Source organism: Neolamprologus multifasciatus, chromosome 2, assembly GCF_963576455.1.
Source record: "Neolamprologus multifasciatus chromosome 2, fNeoMul1.2, whole genome shotgun sequence".
Classification (NCBI taxonomy): Eukaryota; Metazoa; Chordata; class Actinopteri; order Cichliformes; family Cichlidae; genus Neolamprologus; species Neolamprologus multifasciatus.
This window is the reverse complement of record NC_140440.1, coordinates 36701668-36727114: the sequence shown is the minus strand read 5'-3', so window position 1 is coordinate 36727114 and position 25447 is coordinate 36701668. Positions and strand designations below refer to the sequence as shown.

Here is a 25447-nt window from a genome sequence, read left to right as displayed (position 1 = left end):
AGAGAGAGAGACTGCACAAGATAAAAAGTAACCAATGATAAATGCATCCCAGCACTTCATTTTCTTTTTTTTTATTTATACTTGAAGCTCAGTTTAATTTTATGTTTAAAAAAAATTCTGGATAGAAACTAACCCCGAGCTCAGATTTCTTTTAATAAACACATTTTATCATTCTGATCATTTTATTCTAATCATATTGATTTACTTTTTTAAAACAAATATGCTGTATAAATACTTTTAAACATGCACAATAATTTATTAATGGTTCACTTTCTGACAGAACAACTTCGATTCCACAAACCACTACATGTAGTTTTAATGTTTTAAATTCCTCTCTGGTTTTGATTCTATAAATATGAAGGTACAGAAAGTCTCATTAGTGATTTTCTTTCTCATATATGTTGCAGAGCAAGGCCAGTGGTCACCGTCAGCACCGCTATTAAGATTGCACCAAATGAAATAGACATCGCAAAGAAACGATGTGATGAGCAAATATGGTAAGATGTTCAAAAACACAAATTATAACATGCTCTATCTGCAACGCTGTTGAGTTTTAACTGAACATGTCTGCACAAACTTCAAGTTTTTTGGCAGTCGAAGCATGTTTTACCTACACAGCACATCCTGAGTCGTTCAACCCTAAACTGAGTAAGTTTTCTTTGTTTAGTATTCCTTAAATCCATAGTTTTAAAATGGAGGTATAGTAAAGGCTTATTATACGACCTTGATATGTGTACAATTTTGAGGACTAGAAAAATACATATATGTTCCCAGGCTATAAAAGGTACATATCTGTAGCATTTATTGTAGATTTTATGGTAAAATCTAAGGAGTTTGATCAAATACAAAACAATATCTTTAAGGGTTTATTGTTCATTGACAATTTAAGTTAACTGAAAAAAGTAATGCATTCTGATACATTTGTTCTCTTTTTGACATGTTTATTGGTGCTAATATGATGCAAAGGATAACAATGTTGCCAAGAAAGTTCTGGGATAAAACCTTCCTGTACCTGCTCTAGTTTGCATTTAGCATTTAAAGAAATATAACTGGTTCATTTAAGTTGTACTGTGTAACATTAGGTACATGTTGCTGTACATATATATGGGTGTGCTATAATCAGTTATTTACAGTAGTACTAATCCTATGTTAACTGGAGTCAGTTGTTTCTAATCTGTTGAATGTACTTATCTGTATTACAGTGCTCAACTTTACTTTTGATGCTGATTATGAGATGAAAAAATCAAGAGTCAGGGTCAACTTTATGGATTCATCTCAAGGAAAGCTGGAGCTGTCTGGTCAAGGGAGACAGGCCTGTCACAAAACTACGCTCCAGCTTTTGGTACTGTTTCATTTCGTTAGAAGACACACAGTCTCATAATGCTGCTTGATTTTCAACACTTTCACTTCACTTAGTTATATTGGACTTTGCAGAAAGTTACTTTAAAATGAAAATGTTTAAAATGTAGTACAATTTACAGAGACTAATAACATTTGTCATTAGGTGTTATACAAAACCTTGTGGGTAAAAAACAAAATCACATTAAATCACAGCAAAGCTTTTTCGTTCCAGAGAAATATCAAGGACAAGCTGCAGAATATTCCCATCTCTGTCACTGTTTCTCTGAGCTCCAGTCAGACAACCAGTGCTAGTGCGGATCAGCTCAGTTTTACTCCTGTCCTCAACCGCTACCAGCAGAAGACCACTTCCTCAGAGGTAGAAATGAGTTTATATGCAGTTCTAATAAAAATTATTCAAATTTTGCTGGGTGTATGAAGACTTAGAGAGTAAAGTTTTTCGAATGAACTCACGTTTTTGCACATTACACCTGCATGTGCATTTACTTAAAATCTAATCAAAATCAAAGTTGCAGGAAGTTAGAAATATACACATATACTCAAGTTAAATTAAAAATGGTTGGTTTCCTGGAGACTGGTGGGTTAGCTTAAGACAAAAAAAAAAATACTGTATTTATTTCAAAGACCCTCAGGGAGACCTGAGCACAGATGTATCAAACAGAAAATAATGAACACAACACAAAAAACAAAATTTAAATGAGCCTGTAGCATTACTAGTGTCAGTTTCACAAGAATAAAACTGTAACAATATCAACCCATAGATAAGGTAAAGCTGGTGTATAAAGGGGCCAATATGACATCCCCAATGTTCATACAAAGGTGGGTTGATTCAGTTGAAGAGATATATTTCCTCTCATCTTCCAAGTATCAACCGGTGATTTGTGTCACATTTATTTTAATCCCACTGACCATTTTCAGTGTTTGAACAAGTTGAATAACCAACTTAAATTCAGAAGGTGTCAGAAGCCTGTGACAAGTCAAATACAGAATATTACAATTAAAACTAGAATGTTCTTGACTGTATCTTTCTGTTTACTGCAGTTATTGAAATTGTGTGAATTAAATCCCTTAATTCTGTTGTTGTGACGGATATGAACAGAATCCTGGAACCTAGCTGAAGCTTTATTAGAGAAGAGTTTCTTCTCTTTTTTAACAGATCGTTCTAATAAATAGAGGTTGTGGCAGTGACAAAATTTGTCAAAGTAACCTGGACTTACAGTACAAGTTCTGTTCCAAAAAAACTCAAGACGGTCAAGATGTTTTCAAATCACTGGCCAGGTAAACCAAAAATATAAAAGCTCAAAAATAAAGTCTTTTTTTTTTTGTAAACCAAAACATGCACCCCTCAGCCCAAGCTGCATTAACTTTTACTGTCACTCCTTTAGTGAGGATGGTGTTGCAGTCATCACTCCATCAGATGAAGACATAGCTTTGGAGATCACTGTGACTAACAAAAACGGGGATGATGCACACCAGAGTCGTTTGGCCATTATACTCCCAGACATAGTGCGCTACTCATCCTACTCGACCACTGCAGTGAGTACAGAAAAGTTGTTTTTCCCCTTGTTTGATCGTATGTTTTACTCCATGAATCCATATCCTGTTCCTTATGCTTCACTTTTAGATTCCAACTTTGATTTTCTACTTCCTACTTGTTGTGTTACTCTAAAATGTGATGGACAAAATATATTGGAATATTTTAATGATACTTTTGGTAATTTTGGTACTCCAAAATTTGATGTCATCTCCCAGGACTTTTTTTATAATCAATGTATATTTGTAGACTTATACATTTGGCAATGAGATTGCCTGCTTGTTTCCTCAGGAAAAACAAGTGAGTTGTACAGGCAACAGGATGCCAATTGCCTGTGACCTGGGAAATCCACTCCAAAGAGATGCTGAAGTGAGTAGCGTTGCTAAGTTTCTTCCACATCTGCATCACTATTTGCATGTTTGATGGTTACTTTGTTCCTTTCAGGTAACGTTTTATGTCATGCTCACAACTTCTGGCCTCACGTTGAGCACAAAATTAATTAACATCACTTTACAGCTGGAGACGTAAGTAGGCTGATCTGAAGGGATTATGTTACTAATCAGTGATCAGTGGAATGTAAATGACATTCAGTAAGCAAAAATAATAATTTACAAATAATCTTGGTTCTTCCTGCGATGTAGGACGAGTGAGCAGACCATACAGCCAATACAGGCCTTTGCCAAAGTTGTTTTTGAGCTGCAGTTGCAAGTGAACGGGTGAGTTCTCCTTTAAATTAAAATTAACATTGCTTGTTCCATTTGTCATCTTAAAAATGAATGATTTTGCTTGAAGGATTTAAAAATGACTAATATAATATCATAACGTGTTTCCTCATCAGGATCACTAGACCTTCTCAGGTGTCAATTGGTGACATTGTAAAGGGTGAAAGTCCGATAAAATCTGTGGATCAAATAGGAAACTCAGTTCAGTATGAATTTAGGGTAAGGTGATATTTGGTACTAAACTTTAAATTAATCCTGCTGGTTATTTTTTCTCATGGGTCCAAGAAAACATGCACTGTTTCTCTAATAGATAACGAATTTGGGCAGACCTCTGAAGCATTTTGCAAATGCATCACTGAGCATCTACTGGCCAAAGGAGAACTCTGTAGGAAAGTGGCTTCTCTACTTGATTCACATCACCAATGATGGTGTGCATTCTGTCCCTTGCTCACCTGTAGATGAAGTCAGTCCACTTAAACATGTAAAGGTAAGGAAATCCTGTCATTGTTGAAATGTAAGCAATGCTTTAATGGCAAATACATCTAACCGGATCATGTCTGATACCAAGGGCTGGCATGACACAGCAAGAAAAAGACGTGAGGCTGAACATAAAGCCCTCTCAACTGATGGATTCACATTTCTTCCAACAAAAAGAAAATATAAAACACTGGTAGGAGAATAATATTTTAATTAAAATTAAACATTAATTATAATAAATTAAAATGTTGCAGCAGTTTCCTTTTACTGCTGAACTGATACTTTATGCAAACTGAGACTGATGAACATGCACACCTGAGGCCTGCTGTCTTCCCTTTAGACATGCTCAGATGGACTGAATTGTGTGGAGATACGCTGCCCTCTGCTGGGCCTGGACAGTACTGCACGGATTGTTCTGCATTCTCGCCTTTGGAACGCCACTTTGGCAGAGGTGCTCCATTTCTGAAAAGTGCTATTGTAATGTGTATAGCCACAGCAGGTAGCTGTTCTCAGGGAACAAGCCACATCGTTCTATATCCCCCCTCTAATCGGAATACTATCAAAATTAGACACTAGCTGGTGTACATTGTAGCTCATATAGAAACCTCTATTTCCAGAGGTGACACAGTGTTGTAGTGTTTAGTGTAGTACTGGACTCATGGTAGAAAATTCTAGGCTCAGAATTCATGGTCTTTGGCGTTTCTGTGTGAAGTTTCCTCTGGGTTCTCTGTCTTCAGCTTGCTTCTTAGTTTAATTGGTGATTCTAAATTTACCTGAGGTATAAAAGCAAAGTAGATACATTTTTGCATGAATATATATGAAAAGGTAAAATGCTGATTGTAGTGTAAAAGCGCTTTGAGTGGTCATTAATGCTATAATGCCAGTTCATCCTGTAAATTACCATTAAACACTAAAAATCACCAACAAAGTGAGCAAGGAGAGACAAGAATAAAGCCTACTTAAGAAAATTTTTTGAAAGCCTTTTACTATGAGGGAAGTGAATGCAACGCCTCTGATTATTTTACACAGTTGTGGTCCTGTGAGTAGGGATGGGTACCGGTATCTGGTGCCATTATAGCACCGTTTCTGACATAAACGGTAGTAACCAGACCGAAAAGCAGCGCACATTGCGGTGCTTTATTTCGGTGCTTTTTTTCCCTGAGATGTCATACACTTTGGATTCCAGCCAATCATTTTACCTTTGCGAGCGTAGTAGGTGGGCCCAGGTACGTACGTCCTTTTAGAGCAGAGCTACAGATTAAAAATGCCCAAGGCGAAGCGGTCAAAGTCTGGCTGTACTTCACAGCAAAAGATGCAAACTCAGCAGCTGCAACAAGTGCTTTAAGCTGATACTGTGATACTGTCAAAGGAGGTAACACCTCAAATCTGATGAAACACCTGGCGACGTATAGCGTTTTTTTAAAAGCCGAGAAATGCGCCGTATTTGATAGCTTGCTGCGAGACCTCACACCGAGCACATCTACTGCGGGTGTGGTGCCTGTTATCGGACCCGGAGTTAGAAACATCCCCCAAGAACCCCAAGAGGAGAGTCCTGGCCCCTAGCCCTGCCAGTGAAATGATGACGGTTCTTCTCTGTGTGAGTAGCTTAATTTTGTTCGTGTGTAATTTACGTTGAGTAGGCTAACCACGTTATTACATTAATGCACGTAAGGTGAACTAACAAACACCGTCGTAGTTACATGCGGCTGTCTTCTTGTTTGATGTCAGATGCTCCCTTCACCCTGGCCAAAAAGGCTAAAATGACCAAAGAAAAAGAGGGAAACAGTTAAACATGAGAGGTTTTTGGATAAAGTTTGTGTTTTTTCCATTGTTTAAGCACTGCTTCCAGCCAAGAGTGATACCATATATGCCCTATAGCTGCAGAAAAGGCTAACATTGTTATCTTTTTACAAAAAAACAGCTAAACATGAGAGGTTTTTGGACAAAGTGTGTGGTCTCCATTCTTTAAGCACTGGTTCAAGCACCATTTAAGTACCGGCACTGTTTCAAAAGTACCGGTTTGGTACTGGTATCAGATAAAACCTAAACGATACCCATCCCTACCTGTGAGTAGGCTAATAAGTAGGAACAAATTAAAACCTAACCCTAACCCACACCCTCTAGCAGATCATTACATGAAGGAACCTTTTGAAAACAAGCGCGTCCATGCTCACAGGTGTACACACGGGTTCTCACACACACAAACGACACCCTTTTTGGCTCCTACCTCAAAGCACACTGTGCTCTGTCGATATTATGTGCTGCACAATAATGTTTAATATTTAGTATTTACTGTTATATTCCCATATATCATCATGATGTTGTTTATTGTATTGCTCTAGTTTTCTTCTGCTTGTTTTCTTTTTTCTTTCTCAACAGGTGATCCAGGTGATTGATATATGTATTTTTTTTCTGCTTATTTAGTTGGTTTTTGTTTTTTTTGCCCTTTATCCCCGTCCCTCTTCTCTGCTGTTTTTTCCCCCTCTTCCTTTCTCCCTTTTCTTTTCCTCATTCAAGTCTGTCCCGTATCTAGCAAGTGAAAATAAAAAATAAATAAAATAAACAATAAAAGGTGACTCAAATAGACCATTACGGCAAGGCTGGGATGGTCAATTTGGTAAAGTAAATCCGTTGGGCATCTTTCTTCGCCTTTAGACAATAATTCTGATGGCAAAAGAACCAAACGGGACAGGCAGGGAAAAAAAAAGGAACAAATTAAAACCATTAGAAACCTTCATGGCAATTAAACAATAATTTAGTGTAGATTCTTATTTCTACAAAACACTCACATGGACTTGTTTCTCACTCTGTTACCCATTTCCAGCCTTACTTAGCAGCATGTCACCAGTATCTTATTCAGTTTTTCTCTTCCATTTAGGATTACAGCTCTTTAAACTATCTTCTCATTGTTGTTGATGCAACTCTGACTCTAACCAACGCTCCAGAGAACATTGGACTTAAACCAGACAAACTCAGGACAAAGGTAAAAAAAAAAATTAGGTTTGTTTGTTTGTTTGTTTTTTAAGACCAATTTTGTTAAATTACTCACATGAGCAGTTGCTCTTTAATACAGCTACCTTTGAGTTCAGTGTACTATAACAATTACATTACAATAATGTTTGTAACAGTCTAAGATGGACAGAAAGTCACAGCCTTCTAGGATTTGTGCATCTGAAGACATACTGTTGTTTTGGGTCTGCACATCATCATTATTATTATTATTATTATTATTATTATTATTATCTAAATGTCCACAGGCAAAACTGACAGTGTTCCTTGAGAGAAAGACTGAATTCCTGGTCAAAGTTGCGTGGTGGATAATCTTCCTGACAGTCATGTCTTTGCTGCTGCTGTTGGCCTTTTTAGGCTTCCTACTGTGGAAGGTAACAACAAATACAGAATACCTGTAAAATGTTGTTTTAAAAGTTCAATGAGCTGATAGCTATACAGTTCATAGCATCAGCAGTGTCAAATCAGTCTCTCAGTAATCTTCCAACAAAGCAGGAAAAGCAGTTTGTTTTTTCCAGCAGTTGCAAGCATTACTCTTAGCATTCTTCCTAAATTGTGAATACTTTAAATAGAAAAGGCAAATTTCTGCAGTCTGAAAGCACTTAAATGTGGCATAGATGAGGATTTTTGAATGTACAATGAACAGTTGAAACAGTTACTATTTTTCATGAATTCTTTACTTTTTACAAACTTGTCTGTGAACTGTCATAGGCCTACTGACCCTTGTCCTTATTTCTTTTTGTAAGCGTGGGTGCATCCACTGCATTGATCATGAGAAGAAGTTCTCAGATAATGGAGCTCCAAACACAGAGACGGCACCCCTTAAAGGCTAAAGGGCAAACCTTAAGGACACCTTGAAGATTTAAGAACAACACTGAGGCTTCCATGGCGAGCTGTTGTTTTATATTTTCTACTATTAGCACAGAATTATCTGATAATTTTATGATGTGTTAGGATTTATTTTTTATTGTTTTGGTTTTTGTTTGTGTTTTGTCACCCAATTTATTTGAATGTTTACACTTTTCCAGCATTTTCCCTGTTTCATTAATGTCTCCCTCTTTTTCCATTGTTTATTTCCCGACTCCAGACAACACTTTCTGTTGTATGTGTGCAAGTGCACTTACCAACATGGTATGGAAAGTTGATTATGTCTCACCTCAAATGCTCAGCTTCTTGGCTACATAACAAAAAAAGGAGAGACTACCAAACATTTTTTTTATTTCTAGCCAGTAGAAGGAAGACACAATGTTTTTGAATGCCCAGCTAATTAATTAAGAGTGGTCATTTTTTCATGCATTTGCAAGTTTACATATTTTGTGGCAGTGTTCATTTTTCATTCTGTTAAATTGTCATAATCAGCATGGAAGAATTTTATATTACGTGTAGTCATATGCACAGTAATTTGCAGATGTTCACAAAATGCATAACAATCACAGTCAAACCTTATAAACATACTCCTTTTTTTAATCACACACAAAACAGTGAAGGGCAGAAAATCTGATCATCTTAAATAACTGAAAAAAATGGATAAAGAGGACAAGCCTGTTTGGATATTCAGCTCCCATAAATGACACACCTGTGCGCTCTCAATTGTAGCTCCTGCACTTCAGTGTTTTGCTTCTGTGTTTCAATTTGTCCTCTTTTAAATTAAATGGCAATTTCAGGCTTTAAATTAAACTTCACAGCATAAACTGTAAACCATCGCACTAGCTGCTAATCTTTGTCTGTTCATACTTAATCCAGTTTGTTTTCTTGTGTTTCACTGAGGTAAGATTTGCCCTCTCACACAGAAAGAAAAGATGCTACCTAATCTTTCAAAGAGGAGTGGTGAAGGTCACATGCAAAGAAAAAAAGCTTTCTTCTCTTCTGTGCCCTCCAGATGCAGTTTAGGAAGTGAGATATCCTTTACTATGGTAAACTGATACTGATTTCCAGATCGCAGCAGGAGGATAGAGGAGACAATGAGGCACAAATCAGAGAAATAGGAAAGGTCTCTACCATGTATTTATAGGAGCTGAGACAGAAGTAAACATTTGCATTAGTATTATTAAATGATGTAGTTCTCTTTCCATTTGTCAGTTGTCAGTCTGTCCTCTTCTACTTCTTGTTTGCCTGTCAGTTTACCTTCCTGTATCTGTTCTTGTCTTCATATTTACCTCAGTGACTTTGTTTCTTGTTTTCGATTTGTTTTTTCGTAGTCCACTTTGGATCACGTGCTTGTTCTCTGCAGTCTTCTTATGTCTTCTTTGTTCATCCGTAGTTCTTTTTGTTGAGCTGGTGACTTGTGCATATGATCTAAGCCTGAACATGGAAATATTCTGTAACTAAAGCAAGTGTTGTTTAGTTTTTGTATTTTGGCTGTTATTAAATATAATTACCTTGAAAAAATTAAAGAATCAACATCTTTTTCTTCAGTTTTTTAATGAAGCAAAAAATGTCACTTGTTTGATACCAAAAAACTGTCACAACAACATGAAAAAAAAAAAGTTGTGCTATACTTTCACCATGAAGGAATGTGAGTTGCAGGAATTGATGCGAGTTCGGACTCAAAAACAACTTTCCTAAAATTGAATGGAAATACTGCAGCCATCACAGACATGTCTGACTGCTGAGCACTGAAAGCACACGATTAAAACACTGTTGCTTTTAAAATACTGTGAAACACTTTGTCATTTTCTTTGTGCAATATAATGCTGTGTGTGGTGAAGTCTTAGCCACGGTTCCTACTGTTGTTGAAGGCTTTCATTTCAAATTAACATATCCACCTTCACATGCTGGCATTTTGTTTGCGTTTTGTTCAACAAAGTGCTGGAAACAGTCCTCAGAGAATTTGGTCCATACTAATATGTTAGCATTACACAGTTCCTGTTACCCACTGAGCATTTTCAAAGCAGTTGGAAACAGTTGGTAATTGGTGTAAAAATGGATATGTTATGAAAGGAAATCCTTCTTTAGATCATATTTCTATTTTACAGGCATATTTCCACCTCAGTAGATTTAATTCTGTTACAAGCAAATGGAATTTTACAATTTCTCTTCAACTTAAGTGTCCTTTTGCAGCATCTATACATTCTCTTATATTCTCTTGTCTCCCCAGCTGTTCTATTCAGTCACTTTCATCATCTCCTGGAAATAGTTGAGCATTTTGGAAACTGTGCTTATTTGCTTTTTTTTAAGGTGGACCTAAAGCAAGCAGCTCAGCATAAAAGCTAGAAAGTGAGAAACACTGTCAACTTTCACTTTACAAAACACAAATTAAAATGCAACACTGAATAATGTTTAAGAAAATGTTACTTTAAAGATGCTGAAAAGTAAAGTGTAAAAATTGATACTGAGGTTATACACTCACTGGCCACTTCATAGGTTACAACTTCAGAAGACCTTGAGAACTACCTTAATTCTTTGCAACATAGTTTAAGGAATGTTTTGGATAAATTCTTAATACAGCATCACACCGTTGCTGCAGATTAGTCAGCTGCACACCCATGATGCTAATCTCCTGTTCCACCACATCCCAAAGGTGCTCTATGTTCTTGTTTTCACCAAATTCTGACCAAACCATCTTCATCTGATCATCAGACCAGGCAATCTTTCTATTATCCAATTTTGGTCAGTCCACATGAATCATAGTTTCAGTTCCCCATTTTTAGCTGAGAGGAGTGGCACTCAGTGTGGTCTTCTGCTACTATAGACCATCTGATTCAAGATTGAATGCATCTGGTCATTCTCCTCTGACCTCAGGCCATCAAAAACGTATTTTGTCCCAGGGAACTGCCACTCACTGCATATTTTCCCTATGCCAAACCATTCTCTGTAAACCCTAGAGATGGTTGTGTGGGGAAAATCCCAGTGAATCAGCAGTTTCTGAAATACTCAGACCAGCCCATCTGACATACATAACCATACCATGTTCAAAGTCACTTAAAACACTAATTCTTACCCAGTCTGCTACTGGTGAAAATTAACCAGGTCATCTTTAACATGTCTACATAACTGGCGTGACTAGCTAGGCAGATATACATCAACAACTGAACTGATATACTTTATGAAGTGGCTGGTAAGTGTGTGTTGGTCTATTTCTTGGCAAAGATTGCATTTTTATTAGCAGATCTGTCAATTTCTTCATGCCAATAAACAATCAGTATGTAACCCGTCTAAAATGATCAATTATTTTTGCACAAATTAAAAAAGTTAAAATACGTTAATTTGCAAATTCAACTATTCCTTGTATATAGATTTTCTCATCCAAGCTAGTTACTTTGTTTTAAACTAATCAGCTGCTGAATCTGTCTTTTTGTTGTTTTCTAAATCTTAATCTCATCATTTTACACTTTGCAAGCTAAGCACACTTCCCAGAATGTTAAACTAATCTTTTCTTCTCCTCTTTCCTGATAACAACTCCTCACAAGCTTTGTCTTGAAAGTTCTTTGATTTTATCTTCATTAAAACAGCACATGAAAATTAAGAACCGTCATCTAAGTTCTGACATCATTTTTCTCTCTGAAACCATTCAGTCCAACGTTACAATATGTAGTGTGCTCACCGACTGTTTTCAACAACTTTTGTTGCTTTTAGGAAAAATAAGTACAAAAGCATACTATTAAAAAAGGTCCCAGCATCCTCTCAACAAGACCGGCACATATAACAAACATTATAAAACGATCACACAAACGCACACATACGCACACACTCACACATGATGCTCTTTACCCCTCTCTGTTTAGAAGTAAAGAAGCCAGAAAACAACTACAGCTGATAATAAGTGTTCTAATGTATATGATAATATTTTAAAATGACTGGTTTACAAAAAAGTATTATTAATACAACTTGATTTTTCCCTTTTTTCACCACCAGAGAACTTGAAAGACAAACTTACATTAGAAGAAAACACACAGCCATTGTCTTGAAATAATAATAAAACAAAATATGATATTACAAATAAATTAAAAACAGCAATATATTACACTGATATAAGCAACCCAACTTGGTTTGAGCTTTTACATTCAAAATCAGCCCATTGTTTGGTTTCAAGAGTCACACTTTTGCCTTTTTCAAATGTTTCCAAGCCAAAGTATGGAGCTTTAATTTAAAAAAACTTTATCTTACTGCTTTAAAAAGATAGAAAAATTAATTAAATGAACCACAGCTAAAATGAACTCCAATGTACTGAAACTTAATTTAAAGAGAGAAGCAGCAAACAAATGTACGTTAAATCAGCTGCTCACTGAAACTACATAGTAATTATGGGCACGGCTAATCTCTACCTCACAGACCACCAAGTGGTCACCGCCATCACCCACACATCCTGCCAATTCATTTGATGTTAAAAAGTTTATTCCTTTGTTCCCCTTAAGACTCCCAGCACTGCACATCGTTCAGCATCTAAAGCCAATCAGTCAAACATGACACTAAAAAAATAAAAGATGATATTTTTAAGTTGTGTTTTTAATTATCAGTGTGTTTTATGTCTCATTAGTTGCTTGGGGAGTAGGAAAAATATTCAGTGTTTATTTAGTGCTGTAAACAGGTCTTTGATTATTGCTAAATTAGCCTGTTTTTACTGTTGTTCTAATGCTGGTGTAACCGAATGGAATGGCAATTATTTTCTTAATAATGTGCTTTAGACTCCAGCATGACAGAAATTTTCCCCTCACTTCCACACTTTAATATCCAGCTATCTCCACATGGTGGCAGCAGTGACCACAAAAGGCAGAGGCAACAAAGAAAATGGGGAGAAAGAGAGCAGACCAGCTGCCGATCGAACCCGTCCCTGCCCGTTGTTTCTGTTCCACTTAGACCCGTTTCTGTCTCGGCCTCGAGGCGGCTTTGCAGGGTTGGAGGCGGGGTTATTTGAGGGTTTGGTGTAGGGTGGAGAGTAAGGCCCATAACCTGGCCAGTCATGATTGTACCTTTCGCCATGATCTCCACCTCCTGAGCCACTGCCTTCCTCACCTGAAACAGGAAAAGCACATTTTCATCTGATATATAGAGCAGATATAAGAATATCAAGTCTAAATTTTAGGAACACTCACTGTCCATGAAGTCCATGTCCTGTCCACTCATAGCATGCCTCAGTTTATTGGTCACCACCCTCAGCTCCATGATCAGCTGCCTGGTCCTCACATCTGGACGTGCAATATCCACTTCCACCTCAGGGTTATTGATCTGGCTCACCAAACCGTCACCTGTCACATCTGGCAGGTACCTGAGCATACGCACAAAGAGGCATTCAAATACACAGTAGCTTATTCTCTGCTATTTAATTTTCTTAAGAACACTAAATGTTTATGTGCAGTGATACCCTTTGTAATCAAATCTTTAATGGCTAGGCTCTAGAGATGGTTATGGCCAATCAGTCCCTTTGCTTTAGTCCAGACAGAAACATCTCAGCAGTCATCATCTGATGGATTGCTGTGACATTTTGTACAGACACTAACAGTCCCCAGAGGATTAATCCCACTGACTCTGGTTTCATGTGGCTGCCTGGACCACTGGGCTGACATTTTCGGTACAGAGCACAATGTTTCAGCAGCTATTGGTTTGTTTTATGTCAAGCTTTATTGAATTTTTAATAATGCATGTATTACTTTTTGCTTACAAGACAGTTAGCTGCACCATATATATTTTTAAAGTTACAATCTGGAATGCCCAAAGGACATTTCACAGTTATTATCACTTATTGTATATGTGACAATACAAGATAATTATAGCACAGCCAGCACATCTGGTTTGTGACTGAAGATGGATGTGCTTTTATATAAAATGCTGACTGATGACGGTGGACAATCAGTTCCCCTCTTTCTGTGTAACACACTCACTAGTGTTTCTTCTCAAATGAGCTTGATTCATTGGTATGTACACAGAACAAGCAGACCCAGGTAGAGAACATGTGGGTGAGTGGCGGTGGCATAATTAAATAAACTCAGTTCCATCTGTTGCATCCTTCCACCTCTGCACCATCATTCACTCACTCACTCCTCCTCCGCCTGTACAGACCCTCCCCTCAGCAGCCTTTTGCTCTGATCTCACTCACCTCCCCCGGGTCTGCCCGTTCCAGCAGCGGTCCTCATTAGTGACGTCGGCAGCCATCTTCTCATCGTTGCAGATGGTGTGTGGGAGGGACACCCAGAAGCCCCGCATGGGCCGCAGACGCTCTTTCAGCTCGGTAACCTGTGTGGAGGTGGAAGGAAACTGGCTATGACTCAGACATGGTTTTAAAGTATCTTTGTATGAAAGCTGCAGGGCTGATGCTGGGTAAAGGTAAAAACCTAATACAGCTTTGCTTCTGGGTCAGCTCTTAAACGACATTTCTTTTCAGTCTTATAAACAGATATAAATATCTAATACCCCCTTCGTCTGTGCTCTGATCTTAAGCTCTTTTTATTTAGGCATTTCTATCTTGCAAGACCACACTATTCAAAGAAATTCTGTCTGGGCTCTAACCACAGGACTCTCTGTTATTAGTCGCTCTGACTTATTTTAGTGTTTTGGGGTTTTTTTTCCCTTTTTTTCCCTCTTGATCTGAATCAGATTCATGTGCAGAGCAAACATGTGCGACATTCTTACAGTTTTTTCCTGATATATTTAAAGAAAGCTCAACACAAAAGGGTAAATTGTGCACCATTAAAACAAGTAGTATCTATTTCTGTATCAACAATGTGCCAAATTGCTCACTGTAACATGTGAAAAGTGGCACTTATCATGAACCCACCAAAAACAGTCACTCATCAGCATCTCGAACCACTTCAAAGGGTTTTATCTGGTTTCAATGTAAGCACTTTGTTTCTCTTAGTGAAAAAGCACTAAATGGCCAATGGATGGTACTTAGCAAGCACCAAATGGCAAATACAGCAGAAATACAATAATTTTAGGCCTTAGCTGATTTTTTTTCTTTTCTTTTCTTTTTTTTTTTACCTTTATTGACAAGTAAGTGCAACCCAAGATTAAGAATTCCTACTGGTACCGCGTCACCGTGCTGTTTGCTCCTTACCAATCGATCCAGGTTGGTGCCTGCAGCAGTGGTGGGTTTCTCTTCAGGAGTGTAGGTGCGGAAAGGCCTCCTGTTGCCCCCGGACTCTTTGGGCGAGCGTTTGGACCTTGCTGGAGCTGGCCTGGGGTTTCCACAGCCTTGGAACACCTGAGGTACACAGCAACAGCATTTTTAAGATTAAAATTAAAAAGATTCTTCTATGCTGTGTCAAGAAAACTGTATATTCTCGAACTAATATGTGATTTCTTAGAATTTCTTCTAACAACACCTAAAGAATAAGTGCAAAAGGCTCAGTGCTTTCTTCTAAGAGAAAAAAGGTAGCTTTGATTTAAGTTTTGAATTAAAGCTTAAAAAAAAACACCAGGGACCTTTGATTTCTGGGGAAAAGAGTCAATGACGTCTACAGACAAAAATGTTGCAACTGAACAATGTTGAAAAAGCTCCCCCTAACCTCAACAGTCACGCTCTGTTAGAGTGCAGTCGCACAAAGCTGGATTGTAAAGCAGAGAGCTGTCTGTTCCTTAAAGCACTACCAACACAAACCAGGAGCTTTTCTGTTTCTAACAAGACGTGGGTGTCTCTCTGGTGGATTCACTCCTGGGATGTCTGCCATGTTTTAATCATACTCCGAGGCTATCATGTTCTCATCTTTACTGCATGCTGTCTCATTAGAAAGATTAAAAATGAAATTAAACAATAATTAAGATTACAGCTTTTGCTTGAATATCGAAGAAGATCATTTGCATGTCCTCTCAAAGGTTCAGTTAACATTTCACTCGATTGATTCACAATTGCCAAACTCTCGGAAAGCAATAAAAAAATATAACAATACTCATTTGGTTTTCATTTTTATGTACTGATCATCTGCTGTGCTTTCTTACTTTGCTGGAGATGCTGACACTGTTTTCCTGCATGTGCATAATGGCCTCTGACACTTTTACAGAGATAGAGTCGGCTGCAAGCTCCATGTTGAAAGGCCCCTCCAGCTTCTCTGAAACCTGGTACAGAGCATCTGAAAAACATAGAGATGGTAGAGTGATAAAGTTTGCTTTGACTTTAGTTCTCACTTTCAGGTAATATACAGAAGAAGAAAAAAACTGTGTAGGTGGGCTTCTGTAGAGCCTGATGAATGTCAAGACAGTGGTTCCCTGTGTCTGGAATCTCCCCCCTGGCCAACCAGCTAAAAGAGTGTGATTTACATCTCTTTAAGGGGTGTTCAGTAAGATAAAGAAGCAAGCTGTCACAATATAAAGAGAAACGTGAAAAAGAGAAGAGAATGGTGGTCAGACAAAAGGCTGCATGAGGGTAAAATGGTTTTGAGTTCAGCAGGCATGGATGGAGCGATGAAAGGTAAGAGGAAGCACTCCAGATGAAAAGAAAAAATAGAGGGAATGTATGGGTTTGATGAAAGGAGAAAGGAAACACAGGAAGACAGATCAATTGTGAAGGAGCAGAGAGGCATGAATGATTAATGGAGGAGGAACTCATTAGGGAAAAGGACGTGAAAGTAAATGAGTGACAGGGGCACAAGAAAGGATGCTACTTTTTGGGATGTCTGGTTTAATTATGATGAGAACAATTCAAAGTGCTTAGACGCTGACTCTCCTATGCTTAAATATCTAAAAATGATGCTGAAACTCAGGTTCTTCAAAAGCTTTAGTTTTTTTAAAATGTGCCATCCACTACCTATGAAATCACATATAAAGATATTCCATCACCCACCAATGAAATTGTTCCATTCGGTGTCCAGGTCAGCCTGATTGGCTAAGCAGCCCTTCATCACGTTAAGGCACAATGAGCGGCAGGGGCGCACAGAGGGCATACCTCGACACAGTGGGCAGTACCACTGACGCATCAGGCCACGCACACACTCTGAATCTGCAGTTAACTGAAAGCAAAGGACAGAATAAAACAGATTAAATACATTTACATGGGTTTTACATATTTGCAATTCCAAAAGTCAACCACAGCTGAAGAACTTCAAAGTTATGTTTAGGAAAAACTAATTTACTCAGTTACCAGTTCACACTACAGGGCCAGCAGTTTAGTGTGGACTTGTCTGGATAATGATTCACTTCCTGCTGGTAACAAGATGATTTTGTTTTTGCTTCAAAGTTTAGATTAAATGTCTGATAATCTAATAAACAGGATTACTCTATAAAGTCTAGACTAACTATTGTGTTTTTGAGTGACTAGCCGTTTAAACAAGAACATAATGAAAGGATATAATTGCTTGCCAGTATGCTTTAGACAGCAGAATATCATCAATGCCACCTTGGTATTAAATATTCCACTCAAGATAAGCATGAAGAGATGCTGAATAAGAGCCACTCACCTTTGTTGCTTTGTTGACAATGTCCCGACCAGTAGCAAGCCCTTGAGATAACGCTCTGGCTGCTATGAAAGCCCTCGACACCTGAATGTCAAACCAAAGATAACAGATTAGGGTCCCCCTTTGCCCTCCTGCTATATAAGTACAGTATATATGAGCTCTGTAGATTTTACTATAGACACACTTGTACACGAAGTTTGCGAGGGACATCCCCAAATGGTTGCAGCTGTTCGGCGTGCTTGCTGACACACTCTAGGTAGTCCTCACTGAACTGATACTGGGGGTTTACCAGAGAGAAGACCCGCTCCACAAGTCTGGACCAGAAATCTGACAGAACCTCTGCCAGACTCACACTTCCCCCTGTGAACAATAGAGTAACAGTTATACTATATAAGAATATGTTTGTTTTTTTCTTATCTGATAAATGCTTCAAAAAAGAGTCACAGCAGTTAGAATGGATCTCACCACGACAATGCTATTGGAGAGTATTTAAAGACAGATTTCTCTCATCTTCTTCCAATAAAAGCTATGTTAAGCTATAAAAAATATCAGATAAATTAGTTTGGTAAGTGCGGCCATATTTGAACAGCTAGAAGGACAAAGAAACCATTCTCAATATTTATATGCGCTGTTTACTTTGCATTCAGCATCCAAATGATTAACTGCTGAAGTGTGTGCATTAAAATTCCAAGGTTTTTGAAGGAAAGTACAGAAAAATACTTTTATAAATACCTGATTGTTTTACTAAAGTGTTTTTCTCCTTGGCTAAACACACAGTACAAGCTATGGAGAAGTCTTATTGACATTGCTTTAAATATCTCACTTAATCATTTTTGATGCATTTGAGAAACAACAGTTTTGGGGAAAAGATGGAGATTTTAGAGCAAACTCTGTCCTTGCTTCTTTAAATAACACTCTAGCGAAGTCGTATGTCTCACTTTGGTTAAAAATATTGTAATCAAAAATTTTTATAAAACTATATACAATTTATTAATAAAACTTAATCCAGTTGATAAATGAACACATTTTTTTTAATGATAACATAAATTCGAACACTAAATGTTTTCTGCTTTAGAACATAATAGTATCCATAATGTTTTGTTTGCTTGAGTGTTTCTACAGAATGAGCATGTGAATCTCCAATCTGTAGTCTACTATACTGCCTTAAATTAGCCATACATGCTGTTTGGCAGAGAAGGACAGGCTGACTTAGCAGCCTGCAGATGGAGGAGTCAGTGAGCGGCTGTGAAGCCAAAAACAGAACAATCCGGAACAAAAATAGAAATGGTCTGGCATCTGTGGGAATCCAATTCTTGCTCTCCTTTTTTTCCTCCAGTTTTTCCTGGCATGTCGGTTCCCCTCAAAAGACAATGATGCTTTTTTATTGCTGTCTATAACTGCTGATTTACCACAACATGGACGTGGACTGTCTGAACTATACATAAATGTCAGTGTCGGAAGGAATTATTGTACTTCTTTAAACAGAGATCAGTCTTTTTAAACATTTCCCTGCAGTCATTCTTTCCTTGTGGTGGTACTGGAGCCCACTGTAGACTACATAAGCCAGGCGGGTTACTTAAATTACTGTTTTAACACTGTGGAATAGAACGTGGATTTTTCCCTCCATGTTGTTTGGATTGGAAGCTAGTGATTGCCATTTGTGTTTTGGATCAGTAAACCATCATTACATCCCTAATCTCCTTCTTTCATATGGCAGAGCCAACCAAAGTCCACTCAGCAGCAAGCCTGACAACCCTGTGCACTTGGTCACTTATTAGGGAAGTTATTTTCAAGGATTATCTGAATTTAATTTTAAACTGCTTGTGTAGAACTTGCTAAAAACCATGTACAAAGTTTGCTGATTTGTGGTATTCTTCTTCTCTTAGTTGGCTCTCTCTTTGATTATGTATCACTTCCTGTTCCTGTTGTTTTTCTGTCAATTTAATTAAAAACATATACGTAACAACTTTTTTCATAGAGTAATCTTCACATGCTTTATCCAAAGCACACTCTCTGTTGATTCACTCACTAATTATATTCACAGTATTCACTGTCTCTTTAGGGATTTGCTGGCTCAACTTGTAGCCAGCTAGCTAGTAGCATGGCATTTTCACCTGTCCCTTCTGCACTTTCCTGCTCCCAGATATTTAGTTACTCCACAGACTCCTTTAGCAATAACGATACTTGTAATGAATGGCAGCAATCTTCCACTCCAGCTTGTTAATCAACCAAAGACTCAGACAGAGTTTTAATTCATTTCAAAGCCTGATGCTTCACCTTGCCCACCCTTGCTGGAAAAGTCATAAACCAGTCATATTTGTTATCATTTATAATTTCTGTCTGAATTCTCAGACTTTTTATCGGATTTAGTGCTCAGCTCAGATAAAAATAAATATTGTGGGTGATTTTAACATCCATGTAGATGGTAAAACTAAAAGCCCCAACACTGCATTAAATGTATTATTAGACTCAGTTGGCTTCTTTCACAATGTAAAAGATCCCACCCACCACCTTAATCCCACTCTAGAGCTTTTTCTGACATATAGCGTTATACTGAACATTTATCAGCATTTCCTTCAAACCCTCTTTTGTCTGATTATTTCCTAATAGCATTTAAATTTACAATGGATTACACAGCAGTAGTATATAGATTTTATCACAATAAATGTATTTATGAAAGTACTGTAACTAGGTTAAAGGATATAATTCATCCACTGTCATCTTCTCCTATGCCTTGTGCCAACACAGAGCAGAGCAGCTACCAGAACACTACTCCCACAGAGGTCGATTATCTTGTTAATTATTTTACTTCTTTACTGCATACAACTCTGGATAATGTAGCTCCTGTGAAAAAGACAGACACCTGCTATAACTCTCAAATGTGCACCTTAAAGCAGACAACTCATAAGCTGAAGAGGAAATGATGTCTCACTAATTTAGATAATCATTTATCCTGGAAACTTAGTTTGCTGCTTTATGGAAAACCCTCGTTCAAGCTAGAACATTTTATCACTGATTTATTAGTGATTAATTAGTGATTAGAGAAAATAAGAACAACTCTAGGTTCCTCTTTCAGTGCTGAAAGAGTACTACAGAGCTCTGTTGTTGCAAGCATCACAAATAAAATTTTAACCATTAAAGAAAAAAATTGTCATGACCATCACACAGAAGTAGCATTATGTGCAGCTACTTTCAGTACCATTGGTATTTATTTAGACTCTTTTCCTTTCTTTCCTACCATTAATCTTAAATGTGATCAACCTATTTCTATTAATCGGGTATTTACCACAGGCCTTTAATCTGGCAGTTCTTACACTGTTACTTAAAAAGCCATGATTTGACCATTTGACCATTTCAATTTACTCATGTAAATGGAGAGTCCTCTTCATTCACTAGGTTAATTATGAAGTTCCACAGAGTTCTATGCCAGGACTAATTCTGTTTACATTATACATGCTTCCCTTAGGAAGTATCATCAGAAGGCATAGCATACATTTTCACTGCTATGCAGATGACACCCAACTTTATCTATTCATGAAACCAGATAATACACACTAATTAGTTAAACTGTAGGAATGTCTTAAAGAAATAAAGACCTGGATTACCTCTAATTTTCTACTTTTAAATTCAATAAAAACTGAGGCCATTGTACTCGGCCCTAAAAGCATTACAAATACGGTATCTAACCAGATAATCTGGATGGCATTAACTTGACCTCTAGTAAGACTGTGAGGGATCTTTGAGTAGTTCTTGACCAGGATATGCCCTTCAATGGGCATGTTCATGCCTCTCTTCCTTGGAACCAGCTTTCAGTTTGGAGTCATGAGAGTAAACTTGTAAGATTAGGCTTAAAACTTTCATTTTTGATAGAGCATATAGTTAGGGTTGGATCAGGTGACCCTGAATTCTCCTTTAGTTATGTTCCAATAAGCATATGCTCCTGGGGGATTTACACGATGCATTAAGTGTTTCTTCTTCAGTTGCCTTTTTCACTCGCTTTTTTTTTTTGTCAGCATGTGTTTATACACCTCTCTGCGTTTAATTTTTAGTGATTCATAATGTTTCGATCTCTTCCACAGCATGTCTCTGTCCTGTCTTCCTCCCCTTACCCCAACCGGTTGCAGCACATGGCCCCGGCCCTCCCTGAGCCTGGTTCTGCTGGAGGTATCTTCCTGTTAAAAGGGAGTTTTTCCTTCCCACTGTCACCAAAGCATTTTCTCATAGGGGGTCATATGATTGTTGGGGCTTTCTCTTTTTTCTTTATTGTAGGATCTTTGCCTTACAGTATAAAGCAATTTAAAGCTACTGTTGTTGTGATTTAATGCTATATAAATAAAACTGAATTGATCTGAACTGAATTGAATTCTTTTACAATGTCTCTGATCCAACCTAGCTGACATATCTTTGCCAAAATCATTAATCATCTCTATGACTGTCAAGGTGGACAAAGGAGTGTTAAAACCAACCAGAATAATATCTGCGTAGCTCCAGGAAAAGCTCTTGGAAGACGTGTGCGTTCTGGGTGAAGAGCAGGCCATAGGTCTTGGTAAACATCTGGTTCATAGACTTCTCTGAAAGGTCTATAAGCTCTTTGAAGAACTCTGTGCAGAGACAGAAAAAGCAGCGATTAGCTACAAACTGGTCACCCACCCTCTTTTTCTCTAATATCTCGGCCAGGTTTCTATGTAGGCGCTCCCTCACCCTCCTCCCCTCCCTGAAAGATTAACAGCTCAGATCCTGCACACTGGTAAATGGGTTTAACAAAATGTACTCTATTTAAAATCCATCTTTAAGACTCATATGCAGTCTCCCACTCCTTAAGCGTCTTTACATGACTCATCATTATATATTATATAAAAGTGTGAGGAAGGGTGATAGCAGTCTACTGCAGGTAGGAGGAGAAAGTGTAAATTCAGCTCTGTACTGTGGCTGCTACAAACCTGCAGCTGTAGACGCAGTATTTGAAACAATGACTGATAAAATCTCCCAGATACAGAGCACTATAAAAATATTTGGGTTTTCCAAAAACTTTATACAAGTTTATAGTTTATAAGTCATTTTAAACTAGTCTTACAATTCCAGTGAAACCTTTTTTCATAAAGACTTCTATGTCTGTATAACCCTGGAAAAATCATAGCAGCATAATCATAGTTAATTCAGCTTAGACAAGCAGGTTATATATTTTTAATGGGAGGCCTCAACTGGGATTTTCTCCAGTTAAATATGGTGTTTAGCTGCATTATGGAAAATGTTATTTAGAGCGAAAAAAAATGTTACAGACTCAAATGCAGGATAGCTTGGCCCTGGTTGCTTGATTTGTAACTAGTTTTATAATCAGTCTCTTGTGAGTCGCCACTTGTATGAAAATGCCTCACAGTTGCTGAAATTACATAAGTAACAAGCATTTTAATATATTTGCTTTGCTGTGCTTCAAGGATTTAGCTGTAATTTTAATAGCGCAGAAGTATCATCTGAATTAAATTAGGAAGGTCATTTTATAATTAAAACTCACTGGTTTAATTTTGGGGAGGGTCATTTTTTCACAAACTATGGTATCAAAAGTAATAACTAGCTTTTAATCAGCTTCAAATCAAATAATGTTCCCATTACAAACACAAGAACTACGAAGGTGTCAGCCTCTCACCGTCAAACCTGCGGTGTCTCTGGGTAAAGGTGGTCAAGAGAAACTGGCTGTTGTCTGAAACTGCTTTGAGGAAGTCCCTTTCACTCTGCTGGGCCAGAGTCTCCTCCATCTGACTGGAGCAGCAAGTGTAGTCCTGAGGACAGAGCCGCAGGTGCTCACCTAGAACAAACATAAAAGAAAGGCCATAAGAGAGAGCAAGGATTGATCCCACAGTTAAACCTATGGTGAGAAATCTGATTCCCTTGGTTTTTTAACTATATGTAATTATATGCTTCTACTTTATATATGCACTTGGTTTTGTGAAGCACTTTGTGCTGTTTTTATGACTAAAATGTATTATTAAGTGCAAGGCCAATTTCCATTATGGAGGTCAAAGCAGATTTTTTTTTTAGTTTGAAAGTCAATTCCTCTACTTGTCAGTCCATTCAGTGGGGAAATCTTATTAAAGATAACGCCGTGGTAGAAAAAATTTAATTTCCATGCATGAATTATTCAACTTCAATCTGTCTTTCTTTGTCAGCCCAGGTTGGGTCTTTGATATGTCTGAGGTAATGATATATGCAAACCACACACAGGAGGGGGAGATGGGGGGATAACACAGGAGTACTCAAAATATGCAAAAGCCTTGAATTCTTTGTTTCTATCATATCGCATCCAACATGAATATTGTGCCTGTTAATAGAGCCGAAAGTCTGATTCTTAACTCCACCCTGGCCGATGTTCCTCTCTGCCTCTTTTGTTCTCCCTGTGTCTCTCACTATTAGCCCTCTCTCATCCCTCTATTTCCATTGCTAAACTGCCTCCCTTCATCCTTCACTCTCCCAGCCATCTGCTCCCCTGGCCCACGGGACAGTGAGCCAAGACTCAGGCAGTGATAGCCCAACATACACACACACATGCACACACACACCAAAAAAAAATCTATTCTGCAGTTGCCTCACACACTAAGCTAAATTGCTGTGAAAGAAAAGGAGGGGGAAAAAACACTTCAAACATACATTTTATTCACAATCACTTTTAAAAGCAGCTCTATGTGTGTCTGGGAGGAGCAGACACATCCGCTCACTGATTTACATGCAAAGCTAAACCTCCAAGAAGTAAGCTACATCTTCACTCTGTCATTTGCACCCTCACATGATCAGACATTTTTATTTTGAACAATTTAACATCTAAAATCCACTTTCCTGTACCCCCTCCTCCTCTGTTCTACACCATCACCAACTTCAAATTATTCAAAATCTAAGTGTTTGTAATCCGCATCCAATCTTCTCATTCTCAAGATAAGATTATCAGCGGTGAACAGAGCCTATGGGTGTATATGCAGGGATTTAACAGTGAGTCAGTAGGCAAAGACTAATTAGGGGCGAGGTTCTTTGTTGCACCGGTGTTGGCAATTTGCTCATCCCCTTAATCATCCAATTTAAACCGCACAGAGAGGAGGAGGGGGCGGGTGTAATTTGTTTTAAACCATACTGCATTGTTTCTCTTGGGGGGTAAAAACTCACCGTGGTGATCCTACAACGGCTCTCTGGGGCGTTTAGTGAGTTTGGAGCCACCTTGTACTTCTTTATCACTTTTCTACAGAGATTTGTTGCGTTTGTGTTTATAGGGCATTTCCTGCTACAATATTCCCTTAAAGATGCTTGCAGTGCGGAGCAGTGAGTTTACACTGACCTTAATGTGCATTATGTTATTTTTATCCCATGCTGATGCGCCTACATTTCTGCTGCGACATAACTGCACCCTACCCTAAAATTTACAATTAAACCTTCCCTATATATATATATATATATATATCATTACAGACTGCCCTATGTGGGTCCCGAGAACTGTATGCTTTAATTTATTCCCGCTTTGCGGTATAGGAACCGTCTTACCAGAAATTTGAGTCAGCGGAGCGGTGCTTGTGCTGTACCCCTTCTCCAAGTACACCTGCCTGGTGTCCGAGCAGCTTCTCCCCGCTGCAGCCAAAGGGCTCCGGGTCCCTAAAAGGGCAGCAGCCGTGCAAAGAAGTACCAGCAGCCGACGACTGGGAAAAGACACCCTGGTATCCATCCTCACTGCAGGACTTGGGGGAAAAAAAGCAGACTCCAGTAAAGGGTTCGGATAAAGCCAGACTGTGGTTGCAGCAGCTTATAAATGAATGAATGTCTGGCCGGTTTGGATGCACGCAAAAGTGTAAGGAGTAACGGGATCCCAAATCGTCAGTCGTTTGAAAGAGTCATAGTTTTTCCCCAATAAGTGCAATGAACATCCGGGCCGGGCTTTTACATCACAGACAGGCCTGCGTTTCCATCGGCCGTGTTCATTTAATTTGTCCTTCCTGGGAGACCCGCTGTTGTACGTAAATACATGGGAGTGTGAAAGAGGCGCTCCCGGC

General features: G+C 38.3%; 2 protein-coding genes across 3 annotated transcripts in view; one reads left to right on the top strand and one right to left on the bottom strand.

Annotated features, from left to right (window-relative positions):
* LOC146525019 (integrin alpha-6-like) overlaps nt 1–12868 on the top strand; it is a 26144-nt gene extending 13276 nt beyond the window's left edge. For both annotated transcript variants that reach the window (XM_085176851.1, XM_085176840.1), the window contains 16 exons: nt 408–497; nt 584–648; nt 1203–1342; nt 1574–1717; nt 2516–2637; nt 2745–2895; nt 3185–3262; nt 3338–3417; nt 3535–3609; nt 3732–3834; nt 3926–4102; nt 4184–4285; nt 4433–4543; nt 6971–7075; nt 7350–7475; nt 7848–12868. In XM_085176851.1, the coding sequence (XP_085032977.1) occupies nt 408–497; nt 584–648; nt 1203–1342; nt 1574–1717; nt 2516–2637; nt 2745–2895; nt 3185–3262; nt 3338–3417; nt 3535–3609; nt 3732–3834; nt 3926–4102; nt 4184–4285; nt 4433–4543; nt 6971–7075; nt 7350–7475; nt 7848–7934 (1756 nt within the window). In that variant the 3' untranslated portion in view covers nt 7935–12868. The remainder of the gene's footprint in view (nt 1–407; nt 498–583; nt 649–1202; nt 1343–1573; nt 1718–2515; nt 2638–2744; nt 2896–3184; nt 3263–3337; nt 3418–3534; nt 3610–3731; nt 3835–3925; nt 4103–4183; nt 4286–4432; nt 4544–6970; nt 7076–7349; nt 7476–7847) is intronic.
* gpc2 (glypican 2) lies at nt 10325–25418 on the bottom strand. Its single transcript, XM_085176878.1, has 11 exons — nt 24945–25418; nt 23068–23226; nt 21890–22024; nt 17608–17783; nt 17427–17507; nt 16814–16979; nt 15973–16103; nt 15092–15238; nt 14135–14271; nt 13134–13306; nt 10325–13053 (listed from the first exon to the last, which is right to left on the bottom strand). Exons 1-11 carry the CDS (start codon nt 25120–25122, stop codon nt 12776–12778), a joined length of 1761 nt encoding a protein of 586 aa, XP_085033004.1. The 5' UTR covers nt 25123–25418; the 3' UTR covers nt 10325–12775.
* Between the last annotated feature and the right edge of the window lie 29 nt (nt 25419–25447).